Below are 25803 nucleotides of genomic sequence, written 5' to 3'. Positions count from 1 at the left end.
CATTCTCTTTCTCAGGCTAGGAATTTCTTCTGTCTGATTTGATTACTGTGCAGTCCAGTTGGTTTATTATTATTATTATTTTGGTTTATTAAAGGCTCAAGACGCACTTGTTCCGGGAGTACAACGGTACTTAGGAATGGTTCGCTTGACCCGATGTTAGTTTCCTCAAGGATCACAATGACTCTTGCTTAGAGACTTGTTGCTCTTGTGGTTAGTGGTAACTGTTTTAAATTTTTGTTCTCGCTGTGATATATTGTTTTTATTACTGTTGCTTGCTTTTTTCCACAGGTACACTTGCACTTATAGCGGTTCATGTTGTTTAATTGTAACTTGTTTAACTACATTCTCTTATGGTTCTTCCCTTTGGCACTTACTTTGGTTGTTCACAATGTGTGCTTCATGTTTTGGCTACTCGCGATGTTTTTTGGCTATCTTGTTGTTATGATCAGTGACCTATGCACTTTGTAAAGCTCTCTCTTGGAAGTCGCTTTGGATAAAAGCGTCTGCTAAATGAATAAATGTAAATGTATTATCACCACCCCATTCTATTGAATTACCAGACAATGTAAGCCATAAGCCATGAGCCTTACAGCACAAGTGTAGATAAATAGTCATTTCTAGCTATTAAAAAAGTGTCCACCAAACTCAATGGATATAAGTCCAGAGTTCTCCCTCCAAGATATAGTACAATGCATTCGATGTAACTTCATTGCACACATAAAATACACATGTCTGGATATGGGATGGAAGAGCCTTAATGTGCTCATAACATCATTTATTAAGCTGTACTAAGTCCCATGAAGAAGCGTTTTACCTATGTCAAAGGAGGAAAGATCAGCACCAAATGTAACAATAGAGAAAAAAAACATGTTCAAATAAAATAACAATTTTGAATATTTCAATTCAGCTCATAAGTTATTTGGCAAAATAGGTATACACACAACTATGCGTTCCAACTGCATCACAAGGTTTAACATTTCAGAGTGCAGTTTTGTACAGTATATCCCCAAAATAAGACACAGCAGTGCGAAGCAGAAACAGTTTAGCCTGTGACAGAAGCTAGATAGCATATGTTCAGTAGGTTGGTCACCAACACCTACCCACATAATCTACTGTTAAAAAAGAAACTATTAACACTGAAAATGAAACATTTTGACATACAAACCATTTTTCAGTTATTAACTAAACAGTTATACTAGATATTTAATAAAGCCATCTCACATTTATGAGATTTCATGATACATCATGTAAACATAGCCAACACTGTCACAAGGATGATTCCTCAGCAGGAGTAAAGAACTGTTTGTCTGTCACACAGTCTCCAGAACAGCAGCCATTTCCTTGAACTGTCTGTAGAAGTTCTGAGACAAAAATGTGGGTTACCAACTATCCACACAATCTGAATATTTAGTTTTACAATAGCATCCTAAACTTAAGGTACACTGAATTCCATCAACAAGGACCGATGGAATGAAAATAATCAACTTATCTATTGTTTTATTGTTATTGTTGCACTATGCCTGGTAAAATACAGACCGTTAATAAAATATAACGGGTGCCAAAAGGTTGCTCGACTTTTTTTCCCCACTACGCTTGTAATCGTTTAACAGACTGACCTGGAACTGTGGCACTGTCATCTCAAAGGACCTCTGGGTTATCAGTCCTGACGTGTTGGCCAGCTTCAGGAGCAAGGAGACGTAGGGGGAGTTGAGAGAGCGACACGTGTCCGAGCTCACGGCCATCCCTAGCTTCCACTGCATGTCCACAAGCTAGACAGGCCACAGCAAAGGATGACCAATCATCAGTAACTTTCACTCATGACATCATGACATTACCCATGCACCTGTTCCTTAGGTAGCCGGACACACATTTACTTGCCAGATAACACATGAAAGCAAGTCACTCAACATTGGGAGATGTATAGTGTATTTGTCTAGGGGGCCAATCCCAGAGGCTGGGGAGACAGACTACCTGTCCGATGCCAAGCATGGCCTGGGCCTCCTGCTGGGTGTGGACCAGAGCGCCCTGCTCGCTCCAGAGCTGCTGGAGGACCTGCAGGCTGGCTGGGGGCCACCTAATGCAGCCTTCTCCCAGCCTGGACACCAGAGCAGCACCTGATAGGTTGCTCTTCCCAGCAGACCTGATGCACAGTAAGCAAACAAATTGTATAGTGTAATGCTGTTTAATGACTGTAGTCAAATGTTAAAGAAAGGCCCACCCATACAGACAATAACACCGACAAAGTTACCTTTAAGTAATCTACAGACAATAAGATAATACTTAGCTATTATTAGCTAATACTAATTTGAAACATCAACTGTTCCTGGTGTTACGTCAGAATCAAACTCCTTCAAGGAGCAATTTCACGCCCATCTCCCAAAGCATTCCAGAGATCCTAAACATTCTGAGCAGCACAATCTCTAAGCCAAGGGATGTTCTACTCTGACAAGTAGAGTACTCTGTGGGCCAAATGATAACCATACCTGAAAGTTAACAAGAGGAATCTGATGACCTCCTCAAGAGCATCCTGATCCAGTCGGATTCCTGCATTTTGGAACCTCTGTGCTCATTAAGGTGGAGATAATTTAGTCAGTGAGTCACGTAAATATGGATTACAGGATTTCAGTGAAAGGTAAATAGGGAAATGGGTGACTGACGTCAGAAATCTCTGCAGAGTCCACTCCCCTGGTCTGTCCTTGGAGATGAGTTAGGATCCGCTGACACTGGACAGATTATCAGATTACAGCTATCAGAACCACAACAGCAAGTCCTTGAATGGCAGAATTGGGCACTGCTATAGCTGTTCGCTGAAAAATACATGGCTTCCTATAAATTGCTTCAATGTTATACAAGCTATGATCCTCTCAGTCAATGATTGCTTATGTTTTTCATGATGTAGCTGCCAGTATGACCATTATATTTTGTTTTAGACTAGTCTTGTCATTGAGATGTGAGTATGGCAGATGCACTACTTTTGAAGCTCAGCTAATTACTGTAGGCTGTTGTGCGTGTCAAAGTATTTGATGGGAAGCAGAAATTCTAACATTAATCATAATCGATGGTGATAATGCATGCACTTACTGTTTGAGCGAATAGTTCCGGGGGGAGTTTGGCAATGTTTTCCACAATTCTTTCCACACCTAAAAAAGTAAAACTGCGCTGAGCACTGTATTCTAGATGAAGTCATCATTTTTTTGGACCATCTAGCTCGTTAACGTTAGGATTTTAGTCTAATCAGTGTTTTGTCATTGGCATAATACTAGCATTTCGATCAAGCAAGCTAGCCAGCTAACACGTTAGCGTAGCATGCCTAGTTGATGTATTAGCTACCTTGTGTTAAGTAAATTGTGTGACACTATATACATCATGTGAAAACTTCCATGCTAAAACCTACCAGATGATGGTTCAAGTCCTGGCATCTTTAAATTACCTGAACCTTCTTCAGAACGAGGACATTAGCAAGCTATAAGTATAGAATCTCTGATATCTTTCTTTGATAGGCAATAGCGCCCTCGCATGGCCGTGCACATCATGTCGTTAAAGGCTATGATTAGAAGATTCTTGACGGGAACACACCGACCAGACTGTAGACTCTGGGATTTCATTTACTGTATAGTCCAGTTTAACAGCCTTTTGTGTGTATGGGGGATTTTCTGATGTATGAATGAATAGACAGACGAGAGAGAGAGATATATACATAGACACATCAAGAAAGGTGGCGGTGTTGCTATTAAAATATGACTCACTCGATTGAGGTCAGTATCATGAAACCAACTAAATCAAAGAGAACTAGAGAGGGTACAATTTCTGGGGAAATTGTAGGGTGTGCTGTGCTTGCTTGCGTCGGTTGCACAGGGGTCCGTTTTTGAATGACATTTTTACAACTGATATTTCTGTATATGTTATAGAAAAATGCATACTTATTATTTATAAAGATTACATAGATTTAAAAGCATTTTTTTTTTTGCTGCTCATTTACAACTGAAAATATGCGTGAAGTGTAGAATGAAATAGACGAATAAATGTGTCAGACCGGTGTAAAAATTGACCTAATCTCTATGATTTAAACGTCATTTTAAGTTTTTCCCTTCTCATGATATTTTCAGGCATTTAGCCTACTCATTGCATTCATTCATTAATAAAGAACCCCCTTTGAAGATTATTCTACGACGTTACCCGGCAGTAGAAGATGGAATCGCGATTCAAACAGTACCATTTGCTAACTGAAAATATGCCCCCCAAAACGTAAATAAGCTTGACATTTATTTAGTGGAAAATCGCTCATTCATAAAAAGCTCACTGGTAGCGATCATTGTCAGTAACAACGCAAAATGCGATATAGCCCTGTGTGGAGAAGCTGCCCCGGTAAATTGTACTACTAAGGTACAGTACTAGACTACTGCTGTGTTCGTCTTGGTAGCGATTGCGTTGGTTGAATTGGATTTAACGTTCCGTTGTACGGTTTAGGCTGAAATTAATTATTTTCATGAACAGATTGACAACGTTTAGGCTGTGGCAATGAAGTTCAGGTTAGAAGTTAGATAGACTTTTGATTTAAGTAAGGGGAGTGCCGAACATGTTCTGTCGCCGTTTGACTTCCTAAACAGCTGTGTACAGTACTGTAGATGTTTTTGTAGTGTCTCGCGTAAGCTACAGCTTTGCAGTGAGCTACACTGGTTTGAAACCGCAGGTAATGGTAATTTCACCAACAAATCGTTTACTAATGTCAGAATAAATCCTACAACAAAAATGTATATGTGAGGAATGTTTATTTTAACGATTGAACAGATACATCATATAGAAGGGGTCAGACGTCCAACCCTGCCCTGTAATACTTCTGATTGGATTGCCATTCCCTTCACTAAAAAAACTTTTTTGTACCGGTCCGTGTCAACAAAAATATTTTGATACAGGGTTTGCATTTTTGTGTTTGTTGCGTAGGTTAACCTATATATTATAATAGTGTACATCTACTAGTAGCCTAGTAGATTATGGACATCATCTAGATTAGATGTTTTGAGATTCTGTGTTTTGAGATCGAGCAGGTGTGTCCCAGCTAACAAAATTACATCCCCAGGACGTCCCCAGTTAGCTGGGGTCCTACCTCTCAGATCTGACTCCACAGGTGATCCACCAAAGCAGGGACTCGACAGCTCTATGTCCTATATTAATCATATTAAGGATTAAGAAGGTTATGTGTGATTAAAACTTATATTTGTTCTGTGCTTACTAGCCTCAGTATGTCAATGTGTATGCAGCCAGTATTCATACTGAAACAGGTAACTTATTTCATGCTAATAGGTAGATACATCGTCTCAGCCAGGTATTCTGTTATAAAAAAATATTTTCTGTTGAGATATCCTGATAAAGTGGTGCCATCACCACTGTAAAAGTAGTATTGCCAAATGTTATCGTCAGACACAATGGTGGATGCATAAAATAATCATAAAGCTAACTTATTTTTCTACTGTGTGTTTATGGTGTGTTGTGCTTAATTATGGATCAAATTCATGCAATGTAACAGGGGCGTTGTTACTTGTCTACTGGGGCACAGGCCCCTCATTACTCATATTAAAATATATATATATATTTCAAGCTTGCTGCGTAGGCCTACATGAAGTGTGAAAAAATGCACTATACAAACTTTCCCTTGCTTAACCCACTATAATTACAGTTTGGGGAAGTACGTTTGATATCAGTTTAGGCATAGCCTCAGTTAGTCCGAGCGTAATTAATCACACGAGACAATTTTTTTTGCAATAATTTAAAAGCAAATAGCTTACTGTTTTTTGAGCTTCATGTAATATCATATTTTGGACTCACGTTGTTATAATGCTTAAGTCTAGATAAGATGATTGGTAGGCCTATTACTTATAAACTTTCTTTAGTTGGGTGTGCTCAAGCCTTCGGCGAGAGCACAACCTTTGTTCTCTCACATATATATTATTATTTTTTTTATTTCTTTTTGCCCCCCTAAAACTCAGTCAATATTTGGCCTACATAGACAACGTAGGTGTCAAAAGTTTCGTCTTGGTAGCGATTGAGTTGCTTCTATTGGAATTTACGTTCCGTTGCATGGTTTAAGCGTAAGTTAAGTTTTTGTGGCGAAAAGTGAAGCTAACGGTGGCTAATTTGCTAGCCACAGACACTGACGTTACTAACGTCACTGCGTCACTAACGTCACGAAAACACGCGTGACTACCTTTGCCAGAACATTCGTTTAGCATCTGTTAACTTGGGGGATAGCTAGGCTAACTATAGCTTTACTGCAAGGCAGCTGCAGAAACGCCACAAGAAAAGAGGCCAGGGTGATAACTATTTACTCATTTTACTTTGTGATATGACACACAATTGTGATGTGTAATGTACAATATAAGCTGATATTATTAAGGAAGTACATCTACTTTCGGAAACAGTAGTCTACTATTTCACTGAAGTATTACTAATACTTCAGTGAAATAGTATTAGCATCATGACATTAGCCTGTGTTTCCCGGGCAACACATACTACAGTGGTCTATGATGTAGCGTTATCTGTTTTCAATCGTTAAAATAAACATTCCTCACATATACATTTTCGTTGTAGGATTTATTCTGACATTAGAAAACGATTTGTTGGTGAAATTACCATTACCTGTGGTTTCAAACCAGTGTAGCTCACTGCAACGCTGTAGCTTACGCGAGACACACTACAAAAACATCTAGCTACAGTACACAGCTGTTTAGGAAGTCAAACGGCGACAGAAAATGTTCGGTACTCCCCTTACTTAAATCAAAAGTCTATCTAACTACTAACCTGAACTTCATTGCCACAGCCTAAACGTTGTCAATCTGTTCATGAAAATAATTAATTTCAGCCTAAACCTACAACTGAACGTTAAATCCAATTCAACCAACGCAATCGCTACCAAGACGAACACAGCAGTAGTCTAGTACTGTACCGTAGTAGTACAATTTACCGGGGCAGCTTCTCCACACAGGGCTATATCGCATTTTGCGTTTTTACTGACAATGATCGCTACCAGTGAGCTTTTTATGAATGAGCGATTTTCCACTAAATAAATGTCAAGCTTATTTACGTTTTGGGGGGCATATTTTCAGTTAGCAGATGGTACCGTTTGAATCGCGATTCCATCTTCTACTGCCGGGTAACGTCATAGAATAATCTTCAAAGGGGTTGTTTATTCATGAATGAATGCAATATGAGTAGGCTAAATGCCTGAAAATATCATGAGAAGGGAAAAACTTAAAATGACGTTTAAGTCATAGAGATTAGGTCAATTTTTACACCGGTCTGCACTAATGTCACGAAAACACGCGTGACTACCTTTGGCAGAACATTCGTTTCGCATCTGTTAACTTGGGGGATAGCTAGGCTAACTATAGCTTTACTGCAAGGCAGCTGCAGAAACGCCACAAGAAAAGAGGCCAGGGTGATAACTATTTACTCATTTTACTTTGTGATATGACACACAATTGTGATGTGTAATGTACAATATAAGCTGATATTATTAAGGAAGTACATCTACTTTCGGAAACAGTAGTCTACTATTTCACTGAAGTATTAGCATCATGACATTAGCCTGTGTTGCCCGGGCAACACATACTACAGTGGTCTATGATGTATCTGTTTTCAATTGTTAAAATAAACATTCCTCACATATACATTTTCGTTGTAGGATTTATTATGACATTAGATTACAAGTAAACGATTTGTGGGTGAAATTATCATTACCTGTGGTTTCAATCCAGTGTATCACTGCAACGCTGTAGCCTACGCGAGACACTACAAAAACATCTACACAGCTGTAGGAAGTCAAACGGCGACAGAACATGTTCGGCACTCCCCTTATATCGCATTTTGCGTTGTTACTGACAATGATCGCTACCAGTGAGCTTTTTATGAATGAGCGATTTTCCACTGAATAAATGTCAAGCTTATTTACGTTTTGGGGGGCATATTTTCAGTTAGCAGATGGTACTGTTTGAATCGCGATTCTATCTTCTGCCGGTAACGTCGTAGAATAATCTTCAAAGGGGGTTCTTTATTAATGAATGAATGCAATATGAGTAGGCTAAATTCCTGAAAATATCACGAGAAGGGAAAACTTAAAAGGACGTTTAAGTCATAGAGATTAGGTCCATTTTTACACCGGTCTGCCAAATGTATTCGTTTTGATTCAGCCTGTCAGCTGCCTCTTGCAGGGGAAATGAGAAGAAATCATATTTCATTCTACACTTCACTCGTATTTTGAGTTGTAAATGAGCAGCAAAAAAAAGATGCTTTTAAATCTATGTAATCTTTATAAATAATAAGTAGGCCCGATGCATTTTTATATAAAATATACAGACCCCTGTGCAACCGACGCAAGCAAGCACACCCTACAATTTCCCCAGAAATTGTATCCTCTAGTTTCATTATGTTTTCTTTGCCTACCTCAATTCTTACATATTTGCCGACCTCTCAACTTCAGGTATTGCAGATATTGTAGCAAGCCAGAAGAGCGCGCGGACATGGAAATCTGCCGGCAGATTTTGTGGGTTTGTGTTTTCAGTTTAACTGCTTTGATTTCTCAAGCGTTGATTTGGATACTGTTTCTTTTGCTTTTGATTATCAATCTAAATGAATGCACTGACAAAGTAAATTGTTAAAACTCAAACTTGAGAATTTGCTGAGGCACAGCCGATTTATACTGGGGCGGCTGCCATGTCCTAATATGTCCTCTCAATTATAATGTGATAACCAATGAGATGCGATAATGAGATTGACATGCAACCCATGAATGTAAGCGTGCGTGTGTCAATAAAGCCAGTCTTTATATTTTAACAGCAAAGTTGATTCCTCACCGTGTGTTTTTTTTACGTGAAAGTAGTATTTGGATAGCACTGGGTACAGGATGTAGAAACGCTGTACAATTCACACTGTCAACGATTTCCCAACCTATTTAGTTTAAAACATTGCAATTGCACTTTTCTGTCAAAAACGCATTGTTTTGGGAGAGACACCGCACGTCGTCAAATTATGACATCATACAAGGATTGTGACGCACTTTACCAAATGATAATAACTAATCCCAAAAAATCACATCTGTCAGTAATGAAGGAAATGCTCATTAGGCAAGGAGTCGAAAAACTTTTCATTTTGTTGAAGTGATTTCCTATTTTGTCATCCTTACTGAGTGTAAAAACATGGATGACATCTCAAAACATAAAAGACTACGAGTATGGAGGCCTAAACAGAAGGTAAGTCTGGTTATCTTGAGGCAGACCTAGCTAAAACTTTTAAAACACGAAAATATTTGGTTCTTTGTATTATTGAGAATTATTTCTTTCTTTAGTTTGAGTTTAACAGTTGTGTTTAACACTGACCTAACTTGATAAGTACCGTAGACCTAGTCAAAATTCAGATTTCCAAGTTATATTTCTTAATCAAAATATAAAAACTATTCTGTTCAAGGCACCTCTCTCTCTCTTCTCGTGTTTCACTGCTAATTGTAACCTCAATCCCACCTACTCCACCTTGTTTGTGTGTGTGTGTGTGTGTGTGTGTTTACATGATGTGTGTGTGTCCAGCCTGCACGTCTCCGTGACACAACTGTATCCCAGTTGCCCCTGCCACCCTGTTGGCCAGAGCCTGGACTGAAGTTTCCTACCCTGCAGCCCCATGACAGGAGGTCCCCAGAACAGCAGAACCTCCTCCAGGTAAAAACCACTGCCTACAGAAACTCAACACATTCGATATTATATTCATTTAGCAGACTCATTTGATCCAAAACGACATGCAAATAGTAGAATCAGAAGTGTAGTGTAGTTGAACAGTATTTCAGTGGTTACAGCCAGGGAATGGCATCTGTATTTGACCAAATAGTGTAACATTAACATAATCTCAAATACAATATTATATCATTCTGATAATAGTGTTAGTGCTTTGGAAACACATGTCTCACATGTGGCACAGCAGAACCAATTTAAGAGTTTGTTAATCTAAGAAGTTTTAAATTGTAAGCAGTTTCACTCTATGGACCTGTAGGTTGAGAGAGGAAGTTGAAGCATACAATATAAGTATGTCGTTATGATGATGTAACACATCCGCCTTTGCCATTAATATTGTTGTTGTTGTATCAGGACCTGGTGCCAAAGCCTCCTCAATGCATTGAGGCCGGCCGCAACACCAAGGCTGGCAGGAAGGCTGCAGGATCGGACAAAGCTGGAGGGGCTAACAAGGGACCCCAGGCAGAGTCCTGGAGGGTTGATGTGGGTACTGGAGGCCGTACGCCAGCTGCTGAACAAGGTTCACACCTGGCCCAGAAACTGTCAGGACCAGGCAGGATGGTGAGTAAACGGCCCTCATCCCCTCACTGAGTACTACAGACACCACCTACTTCCCCTCAACTTAATCTACCTCCGCGTCTCCAACAACTCTGATAACTTTGATGTTACTATGCCTTGCTAAGCGTTTGTCTTGCCTGCAGGTGATTGGTGGTGCATGTGTGAAGATGCCTCTCATGTCCAAGACCAGCTACTGTGAGTATCGATTTATTAATGTATCAAAAGTAAAACATTAATGATTGAATGATCACTTTCTATCAAGAGAGGGATCCACCAATCACACTATGACTTTCCTCTACATGTAGGTGTTCTTCCACCAATAAGACCATCAGCCTCTGTGCCATTCAGCCCAGAGGAACCTAAGACCCTAAGCTGCAGGTCCACACCCGATGATGGGGAGAGAACAAACTCTTCTCTACCTCCACCTTCATCTCCAACCACATCACCTCCGTCTCTACCTCTAACTCCACGCCAACCTCAGGCTCAGTCTCCACCGTCTTCACCTCCCACCCTGGATGACCCAGTGACCCGGGAGACCACGCCCCAGCCTCTGTTAGAAGCTATGACGTCCCATTCGTAAGTGTCCCTGTTAACGTCCTCTTTAGGCTACTGCCCTGATGAACACAATGTTACGATGTCTCGTTAGTTGTCATTGTACTGTAGAGTGTAACACATCCATTCTTGTTCTTGTTACAGTCAGTGGAGACTCATCAAAAAGGTCCTGTTGAGAAAGGTAGATAAACTGCTTATTTCATAACTCACTATATTTTTTTACTCAGCTTGACAATAACTGTGTATCTGTACTGCAATTTAATTTTCTCCCCCTTTTTTTACTCTGCCTTTCTCTCTTCTCTCTCCACGTCCTTTTCTCTGTCTCTTTTCCTCTCCCCCTTTTCTCTGTCTGTCTGTCTCTCTCTCTCTCTCTCTCTCTCTCTCTCTCTCTCTCTCTCTCTCTCTCTCTCTCTCTCTCTCTCTCTCTCTCTCTCTCAGAACAAGAACATAGCTGAGCTGGAGAAGCATTCAGAGGAGATGATGGAGTGGGTTCTCCATGTGGTCGATGAGGGGGTGCTGCCCGCTATGGCCCTTTACCAGGTCCCTCACCTCAGCCAAGACCCGCTGTCTGCCGCTTCCTCCCACAGCAACTGTGTCTCCATGAGCAGCAGATCTTCAGGTCTGCTGTCTCCAGTCCGGTCTGGGGTGTTGAGTGAGAAGATATGTTTCAGCCCTGTGGCTTCTCCAGACCTCAGGAGGGAGAGTTCATGCTCTCGTCAGTCCCAGGTCCGGGCCTCTTCTCAGGGCTCAGACCAACCTGAGGGTGTTCTAAGAAGCAGGAGGAGCAGCAGCAGCAGCCAGGGAGAGCTGCTGGGAAACATGGTCCAGGGAAGGGAGGAGAAGGAGGCTTGCACACCCTCGTGTCAGGAAAGCCTCCCTCTCTACACCCAGCAGGAGGAGTGCAGCTCTGCCAGCAAGGAGGAGCAGGAGGAAGAGAACCTGCAGAAGGAGGAGACCACTCCTCTCTTCTCCAAGTCAGCCACCAGGAGCCCTAGTCCCAGGAGTGAGGCCAACAGTGTTGCCAGTTGCCACAACCTCAACCTCACTGCTCAAAAAATGCTGGACACCGTTGTGCAGATGGCACACTCAGCTTCCAGATCCGTCTCTGATGACGAAGACTGCGAAAGTGACGAAGGCTCCTCCGTCTCGTCCTTCGACCAGGCCGAGTACGACCTGGACCGCCTGCTGGTGTCCCAAAGCACTGGTACGAGGGTGTTGCAGGCGAGGATCGACTGCTTCTCCGAGGAGCTGATTATTCAAATATATCATCTTCTCCTGGAGACACAGATGGGACGATTCCCCTCGAAAAGCCGCTGCCACTCCCAGCCCAACGTCCAGAACCTGGAGGCCAAGCAGTGCCTGGACTGGGAGCTCTTCAGTCCTTTGATTTATAAGTTCCTCCACTTGGCATTCAAACAACTGATGGAGAACTTCCTTGGCCTGGTCATCTTTCTTCCGGATGAACGTGTCCCGATGAACAATCACCTAAAATGGATGTGGAAGGAGGACAGGGCCGACTCCGACAGCAATGCATCCTTAGACGACAGTGACAGCAGCGACTCGTCTCTGGACTGGTCCTTCAAGTTTCCGCCGGGCCCCAGCCAAGGGATTGTTGGTAGAAACAGCTCACAGAGCAGGCTGCGGCCATCTTCCTCTGCCAGCCAGGACCAGAGGGGGGCACTAGAGGCCATATCTGAGGTGTTAACCATGAGGGTGGGAGGTGTCCTTCACTGTACCTGCAATGACCCAGAAAAAGCCACGGCCATGGTCAACAAAGGTAGAGACATTTTTTACTCAATCACTATATTGACCCCGAAGGGAATTCAGGTGTTCAGGCAACTAGTAACACTGTGTAACTAGAGTTGTAAGTGTTACAGTACTGCTGAATGACAGTGTAGGTATAGTTAATAACTATAATATTAATGTTAGCGATCAAAGTCAATCACTGTTTAAAGAAAAGTATAGGTAATAGCTATAATAACTAGAGAGGGTACAATTTCTGGGGAAATTGTAGGGTGTGCTTGCTTGCGTCGGTTGCACAGGGGTCTGTATATTTTATATAAAAATGCATCGGGCCTACTTATTATTTATAAAGATTACATAGATTTAAAAGCATCTTTTTTTTGCTGCTCATTTACAACTCAAAATACGAGTGAAGTGTAGAATGAAATATGATGTCTTCTCATTTCCCCTGCAAGAGGCAGCTGACAGGCTGAATCAAAACGAATACATTTGGCAGACCGGTGTACAAATGGACCTAATCTCTATGACTTAAACGTCCTTTTAAGTTGTCCCTTCTCGTGATATTTTCAGGCATTTAGCCTACTCATATTGCATTCATTCATTAACAAAGAACCCCCTTTGAAGATTATTCTACGACTTTACCGGCAGAAGATAGAATCGCGATTCAAACAGTACCATCTGCTAACTGAAAATATGCCCCCAAAAACGTAAATAAGCTTGACATTTATTTAGTGGAAAATAGCTCATTCATAAAAAGCTCACTGGTAGCGATCATTGTCAGTAACAACTCAAAATGCGATATAGCCCTGTGTGGAGAAGCTGCCCCGGTAAATTCTACTACTACAGTACAGTACTAGACTACTGCTGTGTTAGTCTTGATAGCGATTGCGTTGGTTGAATTCGATTAAACGTTCAGTTGTACGGTTTAGGCTGAAATTAATTATTTTCATGAACAGATTGACAAAGTTTAGGCTGTGGCAATGAAGTTCAGGTTAGTAGTCAGATAGTTTCCCTACTGAAAGACTTTTGAGTAAGGGGAGTGCCGAACATGTTCTGTTGCCGTTTGACTTAAACAGCTGAGGAGTTGTTGTTAGCTACTCACACTAGTGTCTCGGGTACAGTAGGCTACAGCGTTGCAGTGAGCTACACTGGTTTGAAACCACAGGTAATGGTAATTTCAGCAACAAATCGTTTACTAATGTCAGAATAAATCCTACAACGAAAATGTATATGTGAGGAATGTTTGTTTTAACGATTGAAAACAGATACATCATAGACCACTGTAGTATGTGTTGCCCGGGCAACACAGGCTAATGTCATGATGCTAATATGTCAGTGAAATAGTAGACTACTGTTTCCGAAAGTAGATGTACTTCCTTAATAATATCAGCTTATATTGTACATTACACATCACAATTGTGTGTCATATCACAAAGTAAAATGAGTAAATATTTATCACCCTGGCCTCTTTGCTTGTGGCGTTTCTGCAGCTGCCTTGCAGTAAAGCTATAGTTAGCCTAGCTATCCCCCAAGTTAACAGATGCCAAACGAATGTTCTGCCAAAGGTAGTCACGCGTGTTTTCGTGACATTATTGCAGACCGGTGTAAAAATTGACCTAATCTCTATGATTTAAACGTCATTTTAAGTTTTTCTCTTCTCATGATATTTTCAGGCATTTAGCCTACTCATATTGCATTCATTCATGAATAAACAACCCCTTTGAAGATTATTCTACGACGTTACCCGGCAGTAGAAGATGGAATCGCAATTCAAACGGTACCATCTGCTAACTGAAAATATGCCCCCCAAAACGTAAATAAGCTTGACATTTATTTAGTGGAAAATTGCTCATTCATAAAAAGCTCACTGGTAGCGATCATTGTCAGTAACAACGCAAAATGCGATATAACCCTGTGTTGAGAAGCTGCCCCGGTAAATTGTACTACTACGGTACAGTACTAGGCTACTGCTGTGTTCGTCTTGGTAGCGATTGCGTTGGTTGAATTGGATTTAACGTTCCGTTGTACGGTTTAGGCTGAAATTAATTATTTTCATGAACAGATTGACAACGTTTAGGCTGTGGCAATGAAGTTCAGGTTAGTAGTTAGATAGACTTTTGATTTAAGTAAGGGGAGTGCCGAACATGTTCTGTCGCCGTTTGACTTCCTAAACAGCTGTGTACTGTAGCTAGATGTTTTTGTAGTGTGTCTCGCGTAAGCTACAGCGTTGCAGTGAGCTACACTGGTTTGAAACCACAGGTAATGGTAATTTCACCAACAAATCGTTTTCTAATGTCAGAATAAATCCTACAACGAAAATGTATATGTGAGGAATGTTTATTTTAACGATTGAAAACAGATAACGCTACATCATAGACCACTGTAGTATGTGTTGCCCGGGAAACACAGGCTAATGTAATGATGCTAATACTTCAGTGAAATAGTAGACTACTGTTTCCGAAAGTAGATGTACTTCCTTAATAATATCATCTTATATTGTACATTACACATCACAATTGTGTGTCATATCACAAAGTAAAATGAGTAAATAGTTATCACCCTGGCCTCTTTTCTTGTGGCGTTTCTGCAGCTGCCTTGCAGTAAAGCTATAGTTAGCCTAGCTATCCCCCAAGTTAACAGATGTGAAACGAATGTTCTGGCAAAGGTAGTCACGCGTGTTTTCGTGACGTTAGTGACGCAGTGACGTTAGTAACGTCAGTGACTGTGGCTAGCAAATTAGCCACCGTTAGCTTCACTTTTCGCCACAAAAACTTAACTTACGCTTAAACCATGCAACGGAACGTAAATTCCAATAGAAGCAACTCAATCGCTACCAAGACGAAACTTTTGACACCTACGTTGTCTATGTAGGCCAAGTATTTACTGAGTTTTAGGGGGGCAAAAAGAAATAAAAATAATAATAATAACTAGAGAGGATACAATTTCTGGGGAAATTGTAGGGTGTGCTTGCTTGCGTCGGTTGCACAGGGGTCTGTATATTTTATATAAAAATGCATCGGGCCTACTTATTATTTATAAAGATTACATAGATTTAAATGCATCTTTTTTTTGCTGCTCATTTACAACTCAAAATACGAGTGAAGTGTAGAATGAAATATGATGTCTTCTCATTTCCCCTGCAAGAGGCAGCTGACAGGCTGAATCAAAACGAATACATTTGGCAGACCGGTGTACAAATGGACCTAATCTCTATGACTTAAACGTCCTTTTAAGTTGTCCCTTCTCGTGATATTTTCAGGCATTTAGCCTACTCATATTGCATTCATTCATTAATAAAGAACCCCCTTTGAAGATTATTCTACGACTTTACCGGCAGAAGATAGAATCGCGATTCAAACAGTACCATCTGCTAACTGAAAATATGCCCCCAAAAACGTAAATAAGCTTGACATTTATTTAGTGGAAAATAGCTCATTCATAAAAAGCTCACTGGTAGCGATCATTGTCAGTAACAACTCAAAATGCGATATAGCCCTGTGTGGAGAAGCTGCCCCGGTAAATTCTACTACTACAGTACAGTACTAGACTACTGCTGTGTTCGTCTTGATAGCGATTGCGTTGGTTGAATTCGATTAAACGTTCCGTTGTACGGTTTAGGCTGAAATTAATTATTTTCATGAACAGATTGACAAAGTTTAGGCTGTGGCAATGAAGTTCAGGTTAGTAGTCAGATAGTTTCCCTACGGAAAGACTTTTGAGTAAGGGGAGTGCCGAACATGTTCTGTTGCCGTTTGACTTAAACAGCTGAGGAGTTGTTGTTAGCTACTCACACTAGTGTCTCGGGTACAGTAGGCTACAGCGTTGCAGTGAGCTACACTGGTTTGAAACCACAGGTAATGGTAATTTCACCAACAAATCGTTTACTAATGTCAGAATAAATCCTACAACGAAAATGTATATGTGAGGAATGTTTATTTTAACGATTGAAAACAGATACATCATAGACCACTGTAGTATGTGTTGCCCGGGCAACACAGGCTAATGTCATGATGCTAATATGTCAGTGAAATAGTAGACTACTGTTTCCGAAAGTAGATGTACTTCCTTAATAATATCAGCTTATATTGTACATTACACATCACAATTGTGTGTCATATCACAAAGTAAAATGAGTAAATATTTATCACCCTGGCCTCTTTGTTTGTGGCGTTTCTGCAGCTGCCTTGCAGTAAAGCTATAGTTAGCCTAGCTATCCCCCAAGTTAACAGATGTGAAACGAATGTTCTGCCAAAGGTAGTCACGCGTGTTTTCGTGACATTATTGCAGACCGGTGTAAAAATTGACCTAATCTCTATGATTTAAACGTCATTTTAAGTTTTTCTCTTCTCATGATATTTTCAGGCATTTAGCCTACTCATATTGCATTCATTCATGAATAAACAACCCCTTTGAAGATTATTCTACGACGTTACCCGGCAGTAGAAGATGGAATCGCAATTCAAACGGTACCATCTGCTAACTGAAAATATGCCCCCCAAAACGTAAATAAGCTTGACATTTATTTAGTGGAAAATTGCTCATTCATAAAAAGCTCACTGGTAGCGATCATTGTCAGTAACAACGCAAAATGCGATATAACCCTGTGTTGAGAAGCTGCCCCGGTAAATTGTACTACTACGGTACAGTACTAGGCTACTGCTGTGTTCGTCTTGGTAGCGATTGCGTTGGTTGAATTGGATTTAACGTTCCGTTGTACGGTTTAGGCTGAAATTAATTATTTTCATGAACAGATTGACAACGTTTAGGCTGTGGCAATGAAGTTCAGGTTAGTAGTTAGATAGACTTTTGATTTAAGTAAGGGGAGTGCCGAACATGTTCTGTCGCCGTTTGACTTCCTAAACAGCTGTGTACTGTAGCTAGATGTTTTTGTAGTGTGTCTCGCGTAAGCTACAGCGTTGCAGTGAGCTACACTGGTTTGAAACCACAGGTAATGGTAATTTCACCAACAAATCGTTTTCTAATGTCAGAATAAATCCTACAACGAAAATGTATATGTGAGGAATGTTTATTTTAACGATTGAAAACAGATAACGCTACATCATAGACCACTGTAGTATGTGTTGCCCGGGAAACACAGGCTAATGTAATGATGCTAATACTTCAGTGAAATAGTAGACTACTGTTTCCGAAAGTAGATGTACTTCCTTAATAATATCATCTTATATTGTACATTACACATCACAATTGTGTGTCATATCACAAAGTAAAATGAGTAAATAGTTATCACCCTGGCCTCTTTTCTTGTGGCGTTTCTGCAGCTGCCTTGCAGTAAAGCTATAGTTAGCCTAGCTATCCCCCAAGTTAACAGATGTGAAACGAATGTTCTGGCAAAGGTAGTCACGCGTGTTTTCGTGACGTTAGTGACGCAGTGACGTTAGTAACGTCAGTGACTGTGGCTAGCAAATTAGCCACCGTTAGCTTCACTTTTCGCCACAAAAACTTAACTTACGCTTAAACCATGCAACGGAACGTAAATTCCAATAGAAGCAACTCAATCGCTACCAAGACGAAACTTTTGACACCTACGTTGTCTATGTAGGCCAAGTATTTACTGAGTTTTAGGGGGGCAAAAAGAAATAAAAATAATAATAATAACTAGAGAGGATACAATTTCTGGGGAAATTGTAGGGTGTGCTTGCTTGCGTCGGTTGCACAGGGGTCTGTATATTTTATATAAAAATGCATCGGGCCTACTTATTATTTATAAAGATTACATAGATTTAAATGCATCTTTTTTTTGCTGCTCATTTACAACTCAAAATACGAGTGAAGTGTAGAATGAAATATGATGTCTTCTCATTTCCCCTGCAAGAGGCAGCTGACAGGCTGAATCAAAACGAATACATTTGGCAGACCGGTGTACAAATGGACCTAATCTCTATGACTTAAACGTCCTTTTAAGTTGTCCCTTCTCGTGATATTTTCAGGCATTTAGCCTACTCATATTGCATTCATTCATTAATAAAGAACCCCCTTTGAAGATTATTCTACGACTTTACCGGCAGAAGATAGAATCGCGATTCAAACAGTACCATCTGCTAACTGAAAATATGCCCCCAAAAACGTAAATAAGCTTGACATTTATTTAGTGGAAAATAGCTCATTCATAAAAAGCTCACTGGTAGCGATCATTGTCAGTAACAACTCAAAATGCGATATAGCCCTGTGTGGAGAAGCTGCCCCGGTAAATTCTACTACTACAGTACAGTACTAGACTACTGCTGTGTTCGTCTTGATAGCGATTGCGTTGGTTGAATTCGATTAAACGTTCCGTTGTACGGTTTAGGCTGAAATTAATTATTTTCATGAACAGATTGACAAAGTTTAGGCTGTGGCAATGAAGTTCAGGTTAGTAGTCAGATAGTTTCCCTACGGAAAGACTTTTGAGTAAGGGGAGTGCCGAACATGTTCTGTTGCCGTTTGACTTAAACAGCTGAGGAGTTGTTGTTAGCTACTCACACTAGTGTCTCGGGTACAGTAGGCTACAGCGTTGCAGTGAGCTACACTGGTTTGAAACCACAGGTAATGGTAATTTCACCAACAAATCGTTTACTAATGTCAGAATAAATCCTACAACGAAAATGTATATGTGAGGAATGTTTATTTTAACGATTGAAAACAGATACATCATAGACCACTGTAGTATGTGTTGCCCGGGCAACACAGGCTAATGTCATGATGCTAATATGTCAGTGAAATAGTAGACTACTGTTTCCGAAAGTAGATGTACTTCCTTAATAATATCAGCTTATATTGTACATTACACATCACAATTGTGTGTCATATCACAAAGTAAAATGAGTAAATATTTATCACCCTGGCCTCTTTGTTTGTGGCGTTTCTGCAGCTGCCTTGCAGTAAAGCTATAGTTAGCCTAGCTATCCCCCAAGTTAACAGATGTGAAACGAATGTTCTGCCAAAGGTAGTCACGCGTGTTTTCGTGACATTATTGCAGACCGGTGTAAAAATTGACCTAATCTCTATGATTTAAACGTCATTTTAAGTTTTTCTCTTCTCATGATATTTTCAGGCATTTAGCCTACTCATATTGCATTCATTCATGAATAAACAACCCCTTTGAAGATTATTCTACGACGTTACCCGGCAGTAGTAGATGGAATCGCAATTCAAACGGTACCATCTGCTAACTGAAAATATGCCCCCCAAAACGTAAATAAGCTTGACATTTATTTAGTGGAAAATTGCTCATTCATAAAAAGCTCACTGGTAGCGATCATTGTCAGTAACAACGCAAAATGCGATATAGCCCTGTGTTGAGAAGCTGCCCCGGTAAATTGTACTACCACGGTACAGTACTAGACTACTGCTGTGTTCGTCTTGGTAGCGATTGCCTTGGTTGAATTGGATTTAACGTTCCGTTGTACGGTTTAGGCTGAAATTAATTATTGTCATGAACAGATTGACAACGTTTAGGCTGTGGCAATGAAGTTCAGGTTAGTAGTTAGATAGACTTTTGATTTAAGTAAGGGGAGTGCCGAACATTTTCTGTCGCCGTTTGACTTCCTAAACAGCTGTGTACTGTAGCTAGATGTTTTTGTAGTGTGTCTCGCGTAAGCTACAGCGTTGCAGTGAGCTACACTGGTTTGAAACCACAGGTAATGGTAATTTCACCAACAAATCGTTTTCTAATGTCAGAATAAATCCTACAACGAAAATGTATATGTGAGGAATGTTTATTTTAACGATTGAAAACAGATAACGCTACATCATAGACCACTGTAGTATGTGTTGCCCGGGAAACACAGGCTAATGTCATGATGCTAATACTTCAGTGAAATAGTAGACTACTGTTTCCGAAAGTAGATGTACTTCCTTAATAATATCAGCTTATATTGTACATTACACATCACAATTGTGTGTCATATCACAAAGTAAAATGAGTAAATAGTTATCACCCTGGCCTCTTTTCTTGTGGCGTTTCTGCAGCTGCCTTGCAGTAAAGCTATAGTTAGCCTAGCTATCCCCCAAGTTAACAGATGTGAAACGAATGTTCTGGCAAAGGTAGTCACGCGTGTTTTCGTGACGTTAGTGACGCAGTGACGTTAGTAACGTCAGTGACTGTGGCTAGCAAATTAGCCACCGTTAGCTTCACTTTTCGCCACAAAAACTTAACTTACGCTTAAACCATGCAACGGAACGTAAATTCCAATAGAAGCAACTCAATCGCTACCAAGACGAAACTTTTGACACCTACGTTGTCTATGTAGGCCAAGTATTTACTGAGTTTTAGGGGGGCAAAAAGAAATAAAAATAATAATAATAATATATATGTGAGAGAACAAAGGTTGTGCTCTCGCCGAAGGCTTGAGCACACCCAACTAGAGAGGATACAATTTCTGGGGAAATTGTAGGGTGTGCTTGCTTGCGTAGGTTGCACAGGGGTCTGTATATTTTATATAAAAATGCATCGGGCCTACTTATTATTTATAAAGATTACATAGATTTAAAAGCATCTTTTTTTTGCTGCTCATTTACAACTCAAAATACGAGTGAAGTGTAGAATGAAATATGACGTCTTCTCATTTCCCCTGCAAGAGGCAGCTGACAGGCTGAATCAAAACGAATACATTTGGCAGACCGGTGTACAAATGGACCTAATCTCTATGACTTAAACGTCCTTTTAAGTTGTCCCTTCTCGTGATATTTTCAGGCATTTAGCCTACTCATATTGCATTGATTCATTAATAAAGAACCCCCTTTGAAGATTATTCTACGACTTTACCGGCAGAAGATAGAATCGCGATTCAAACAGTACCATCTGCTAACTGAAAATATGCCCCCAAAAACGTAAATAAGCTTGACATTTATTTAGTGGAAAATAGCTCATTCATAAAAAGCTCACTGGTAGCGATCATTGTCAGTAACAACTCAAAATGCGATATAGCCCTGTGTGGAGAAGCTGCCCCGGTAAATTCTACTACTACAGTACAGTACTACTAGTAGACTACTGCTGTGTTCGTCTTGATAGCGATTGCGTTGGTTGAATTCGATTAAACGTTCCGTTGTACGGTTTAGGCTGAAATTAATTATTTTCATGAACAGATTGACAAAGTTTAGGCTGTGGCAATGAAGTTCAGGTTAGTAGTCAGATAGTTTCCCTACGGAAAGACTTTTGAGTAAGGGGAGTGCCGAACATGTTCTGTTGCCGTTTGACTTAAACAGCTGAGGAGTTGTTGTTAGCTACTCACACTAGTGTCTCGGGTACAGTAGGCTACAGCGTTGCAGTGAGCTACACTGGTTTGAAACCACAGGTAATGGTAATTTCACCAACAAATCGTTTACTAATGTCAGAATAAATCCTACAACGAAAATGTATATGTGAGGAATGTTTATTTTAACGATTGAAAACAGATACATCATAGACCACTGTAGTATGTGTTGCCCGGGCAACACAGGCTAATGTCATGATGCTAATATGTCAGTGAAATAGTAGACTACTGTTTCCGAAAGTAGATGTACTTCCTTAATAATATCAGCTTATATTGTACATTACACATCACAATTGTGTGTCATATCACAAAGTAAAATGAGTAAATATTTATCACCCTGGCCTCTTTGTTTGTGGCGTTTCTGCAGCTGCCTTGCAGTAAAGCTATAGTTAGCCTAGCTATCCCCCAAGTTAACAGATGCGAAACGAATGTTCTGCCAAAGGTAGTCACGCGTGTTTTCGTGACATTATTGCAGACCGGTGTAAAAATTGACCTAATCTCTATGATTTAAACGTCATTTTAAGTTTTTCTCTTCTCATGATATTTTCAGGCATTTAGCCTACTCATATTGCATTCATTCATGAATAAACAACCCCTTTGAAGATTATTCTACGACGTTACCCGGCAGTAGAAGATGGAATCGCAATTCAAACGGTACCATCTGCTAACTGAAAATATGCCCCCCAAAACGTAAATAAGCTTGACATTTATTTAGTGGAAAATTGCTCATTCATAAAAAGCTCACTGGTAGCGATCATTGTCAGTAACAACGCAAAATGCGATATAGCCCTGTGTGGAGAAGCTGCCCCGGTAAATTCTACTACTACAGTACAGTACTACTAGTAGACTACTGCTGTGTTCGTCTTGATAGCGATTGCGTTGGTTGAATTCGATTAAACGTTCCGTTGTACGGTTTAGGCTGAAATTAATTATTTTCATGAACAGATTGACAAAGTTTAGGCTGTGGCAATGAAGTTCAGGTTAGTAGTCAGATAGTTTCCCTACTGAAAGACTTTTGAGTAAGGGGAGTGCCGAACATGTTCTGTTGCCGTTTGACTTAAACAGCTGAGGAGTTGTTGTTAGCTACTCACACTAGTGTCTCGGGTACAGTAGGCTACAGCGTTGCAGTGAGCTACACTGGTTTGAAACCACAGGTAATGGTAATTTCACCAACAAATCGTTTACTAATGTCAGAATAAATCCTACAACGAAAATGTATATGTGAGGAATGTTTATTTTAACGATTGAAAACAGATACATCATAGACCACTGTAGTATGTGTTGCCCGGGCAACACAGGCTAATGTCATGATGCTAATATGTCAGTGAAATAGTAGACTACTGTTTCCGAAAGTAGATGTACTTCCTTAATAATATCAGCTTATATTGTACATTACACATCACAATTGTGTGTCATATCACAAAGTAAAATGAGTAAATATTTATCACCCTGGCCTCTTTGTTTGTGGCGTTTCTGCAGCTGCCTTGCAGTAAAGCTATAGTTAGCCTAGCTATCCCCCAAGTTAACAGATGCGAAACGAATGTTCTGCCAAAGGTAGTCACGCGTGTTTTCGTGACATTATTGCAGACCGGTGTAAAAATTGACCTAATCTCTATGATTTAAACGTCATTTTAAGTTTTTCTCTTCTCATGATATTTTCAGGCATTTAGCCTACTCATATTGCATTCATTCATGAATAAACAACCCCTTTGAAGATTATTCTACGACGTTACCCGGCAGTAGAAGATGGAATCGCAATTCAAACGGTACCATCTGCTAACTGAAAATATGCCCCCCAAAACGTAAATAAGCTTGACATTTATTTAGTGGAAAATTGCTCATTCATAAAAAGCTCACTGGTAGCGATCATTGTCAGTAACAACGCAAAATGCGATATAGCCCTGTGTTGAGAAGCTGCCCCGGTAAATTGTACTACTACGGTACAGTACTAGGCTACTGCTGTGTTCGTCTTGGTAGCGATTGCGTTGGTTGAATTGGATTTAACGTTCCGTTGTACGGTTTAGGCTGAAATTAATTATTTTCATGAACAGATTGACAACGTTTAGGCTGTGGCAATGAAGTTCAGGTTAGTAGTTAGATAGACTTTTGATTTAAGTAAGGGGAGTGCCGAACATTTTCTGTCGCCGTTTGACTTCCTAAACAGCTGTGTACTGTAGCTAGATGTTTTTGTAGTGTGTCTCGCGTAAGCTACAGCGTTGCAGTGAGCTACACTGGTTTGAAACCACAGGTAATGGTAATTTCACCAACAAATCGGTTTCTAATGTCAGAATAAATCCTACAACGAAAATGTATATGTGAGGAATGTTTATTTTAACGATTGAAAACAGATAACGCTACATCATAGACCACTGTAGTATGTGTTGCCCGGGAAACACAGGCTAATGTCATGATGCTAATACTTCAGTGAAATAGTAGACTACTGTTTCCGAAAGTAGATGTACTTCCTTAATAATATCAGCTTATATTGTACATTACACATCACAATTGTGTGTCATATCACAAAGTAAAATGAGTAAATAGTTATCACCCTGGCCTCTTTTCTTGTGGCGTTTCTGCAGCTGCCTTGCAGTAAAGCTATAGTTAGCCTAGCTATCCCCCAAGTTAACAGATGCTAAACGAATGTTCTGGCAAAGGTAGTCACGCGTGTTTTCGTGACGTTAGTGACGCAGTGACGTTAGTAACGTCAGTGACTGTGGCTAGCAAATTAGCCACCGTTAGCTTCACTTTTCGCCACAAAAACTTAATTTAAGCTTAAACCATGCAACGGAACGTAAATTCCAATAGAAGCAACTCAATCGCTACCAAGACGAAACTTTTGACACCTACGTTGTCTATGTAGGCCAAGTATTTACTGAGTTTTAGGGGGGCAAAAAGAAATAAAAATAATAATAATAATAATATATATGTGAGAGAACAAAGGTTGTGCTCTCGCCGAAGGCTTGAGCACACCCAATAATATATATGTGAGAGAACAAAGGTTGTGCTCTCGCCGAAGGCTTGAGCACACCCAATAATAATAATAACTAGAGAGGATACAATTTCTGGGGAAATTGTAGGGTGTGCTTGCTTGCGTCGGTTGCACAGGGGTCTGTATATTTTATATAAAAATGCATCGGGCCTACTTATTATTTATAAAGATTACATAGATTTAAAAGCATCTTTTTTTTGCTGCTCATTTACAACTCAAAATACGAGTGAAGTGTAGAATGAAATATGATGTCTTCTCATTTCCCCTGCAAGAGGCAGCTGACAGGCTGAATCAAAACGAATACATTTGGCAGACCGGTGTACAAATGGACCTAATCTCTATGACTTAAACGTCCTTTTAAGTTGTCCCTTCTCGTGATATTTTCAGGCATTTAGCCTACTCATATTGCATTCATTCATTAATAAAGAACCCCCTTTGAAGATTATTCTACGACTTTACCGGCAGAAGATAGAATCGCGATTCAAACAGTACCATCTGCTAACTGAAAATATGCCCCCAAAAACGTAAATAAGCTTGACATTTATTTAGTGGAAAATAGCTCATTCATAAAAAGCTCACTGGTAGCGATCATTGTCAGTAACAACTCAAAATGCGATATAGCCCTGTGTGGAGAAGCTGCCCCGGTAAATTCTACTACTACAGTACAGTACTAGACTACTGCTGTGTTCGTCTTGATAGCGATTGCGTTGGTTGAATTCGATTAAACGTTCCGTTGTACGGTTTAGGCTGAAATTAATTATTTTCATGAACAGATTGACAAAGTTTAGGCTGTGGCAATGAAGTTCAGGTTAGTAGTCAGATAGTTTCCCTACGGAAAGACTTTTGAGTAAGGGGAGTGCCGAACATGTTCTGTTGCCGTTTGACTTAAACAGCTGAGGAGTTGTTGTTAGCTACTCACACTAGTGTCTCGGGTACAGTA

At 40.2% G+C, this 25803-nt stretch overlaps 1 protein-coding gene across 1 annotated transcript; it reads right to left on the bottom strand.

Annotated features, from left to right (window-relative positions):
• Window positions 1–733: 733 nt before the first annotated feature.
• On the bottom strand, window positions 734–3512 carry commd6 (COMM domain containing 6). Its single transcript, XM_067258587.1, has 7 exons — window positions 3395–3512; window positions 3082–3140; window positions 2658–2723; window positions 2484–2560; window positions 1972–2140; window positions 1617–1769; window positions 734–1361 (listed from the first exon to the last, which is right to left on the bottom strand). Exons 1-7 carry the CDS (start codon window positions 3417–3419, stop codon window positions 1311–1313), a joined length of 600 nt encoding a protein of 199 aa, XP_067114688.1. The 5' UTR covers window positions 3420–3512; the 3' UTR covers window positions 734–1310.
• Between the last annotated feature and the right edge of the window lie 22291 nt (window positions 3513–25803).

This window comes from Osmerus mordax, chromosome 2 (assembly GCF_038355195.1).
Source record: "Osmerus mordax isolate fOsmMor3 chromosome 2, fOsmMor3.pri, whole genome shotgun sequence".
Classification (NCBI taxonomy): domain Eukaryota; kingdom Metazoa; phylum Chordata; class Actinopteri; order Osmeriformes; family Osmeridae; genus Osmerus; species Osmerus mordax.
Note: the sequence above shows the minus strand (reverse complement) of the source record. Positions and strands in the feature narration are given on the sequence as shown.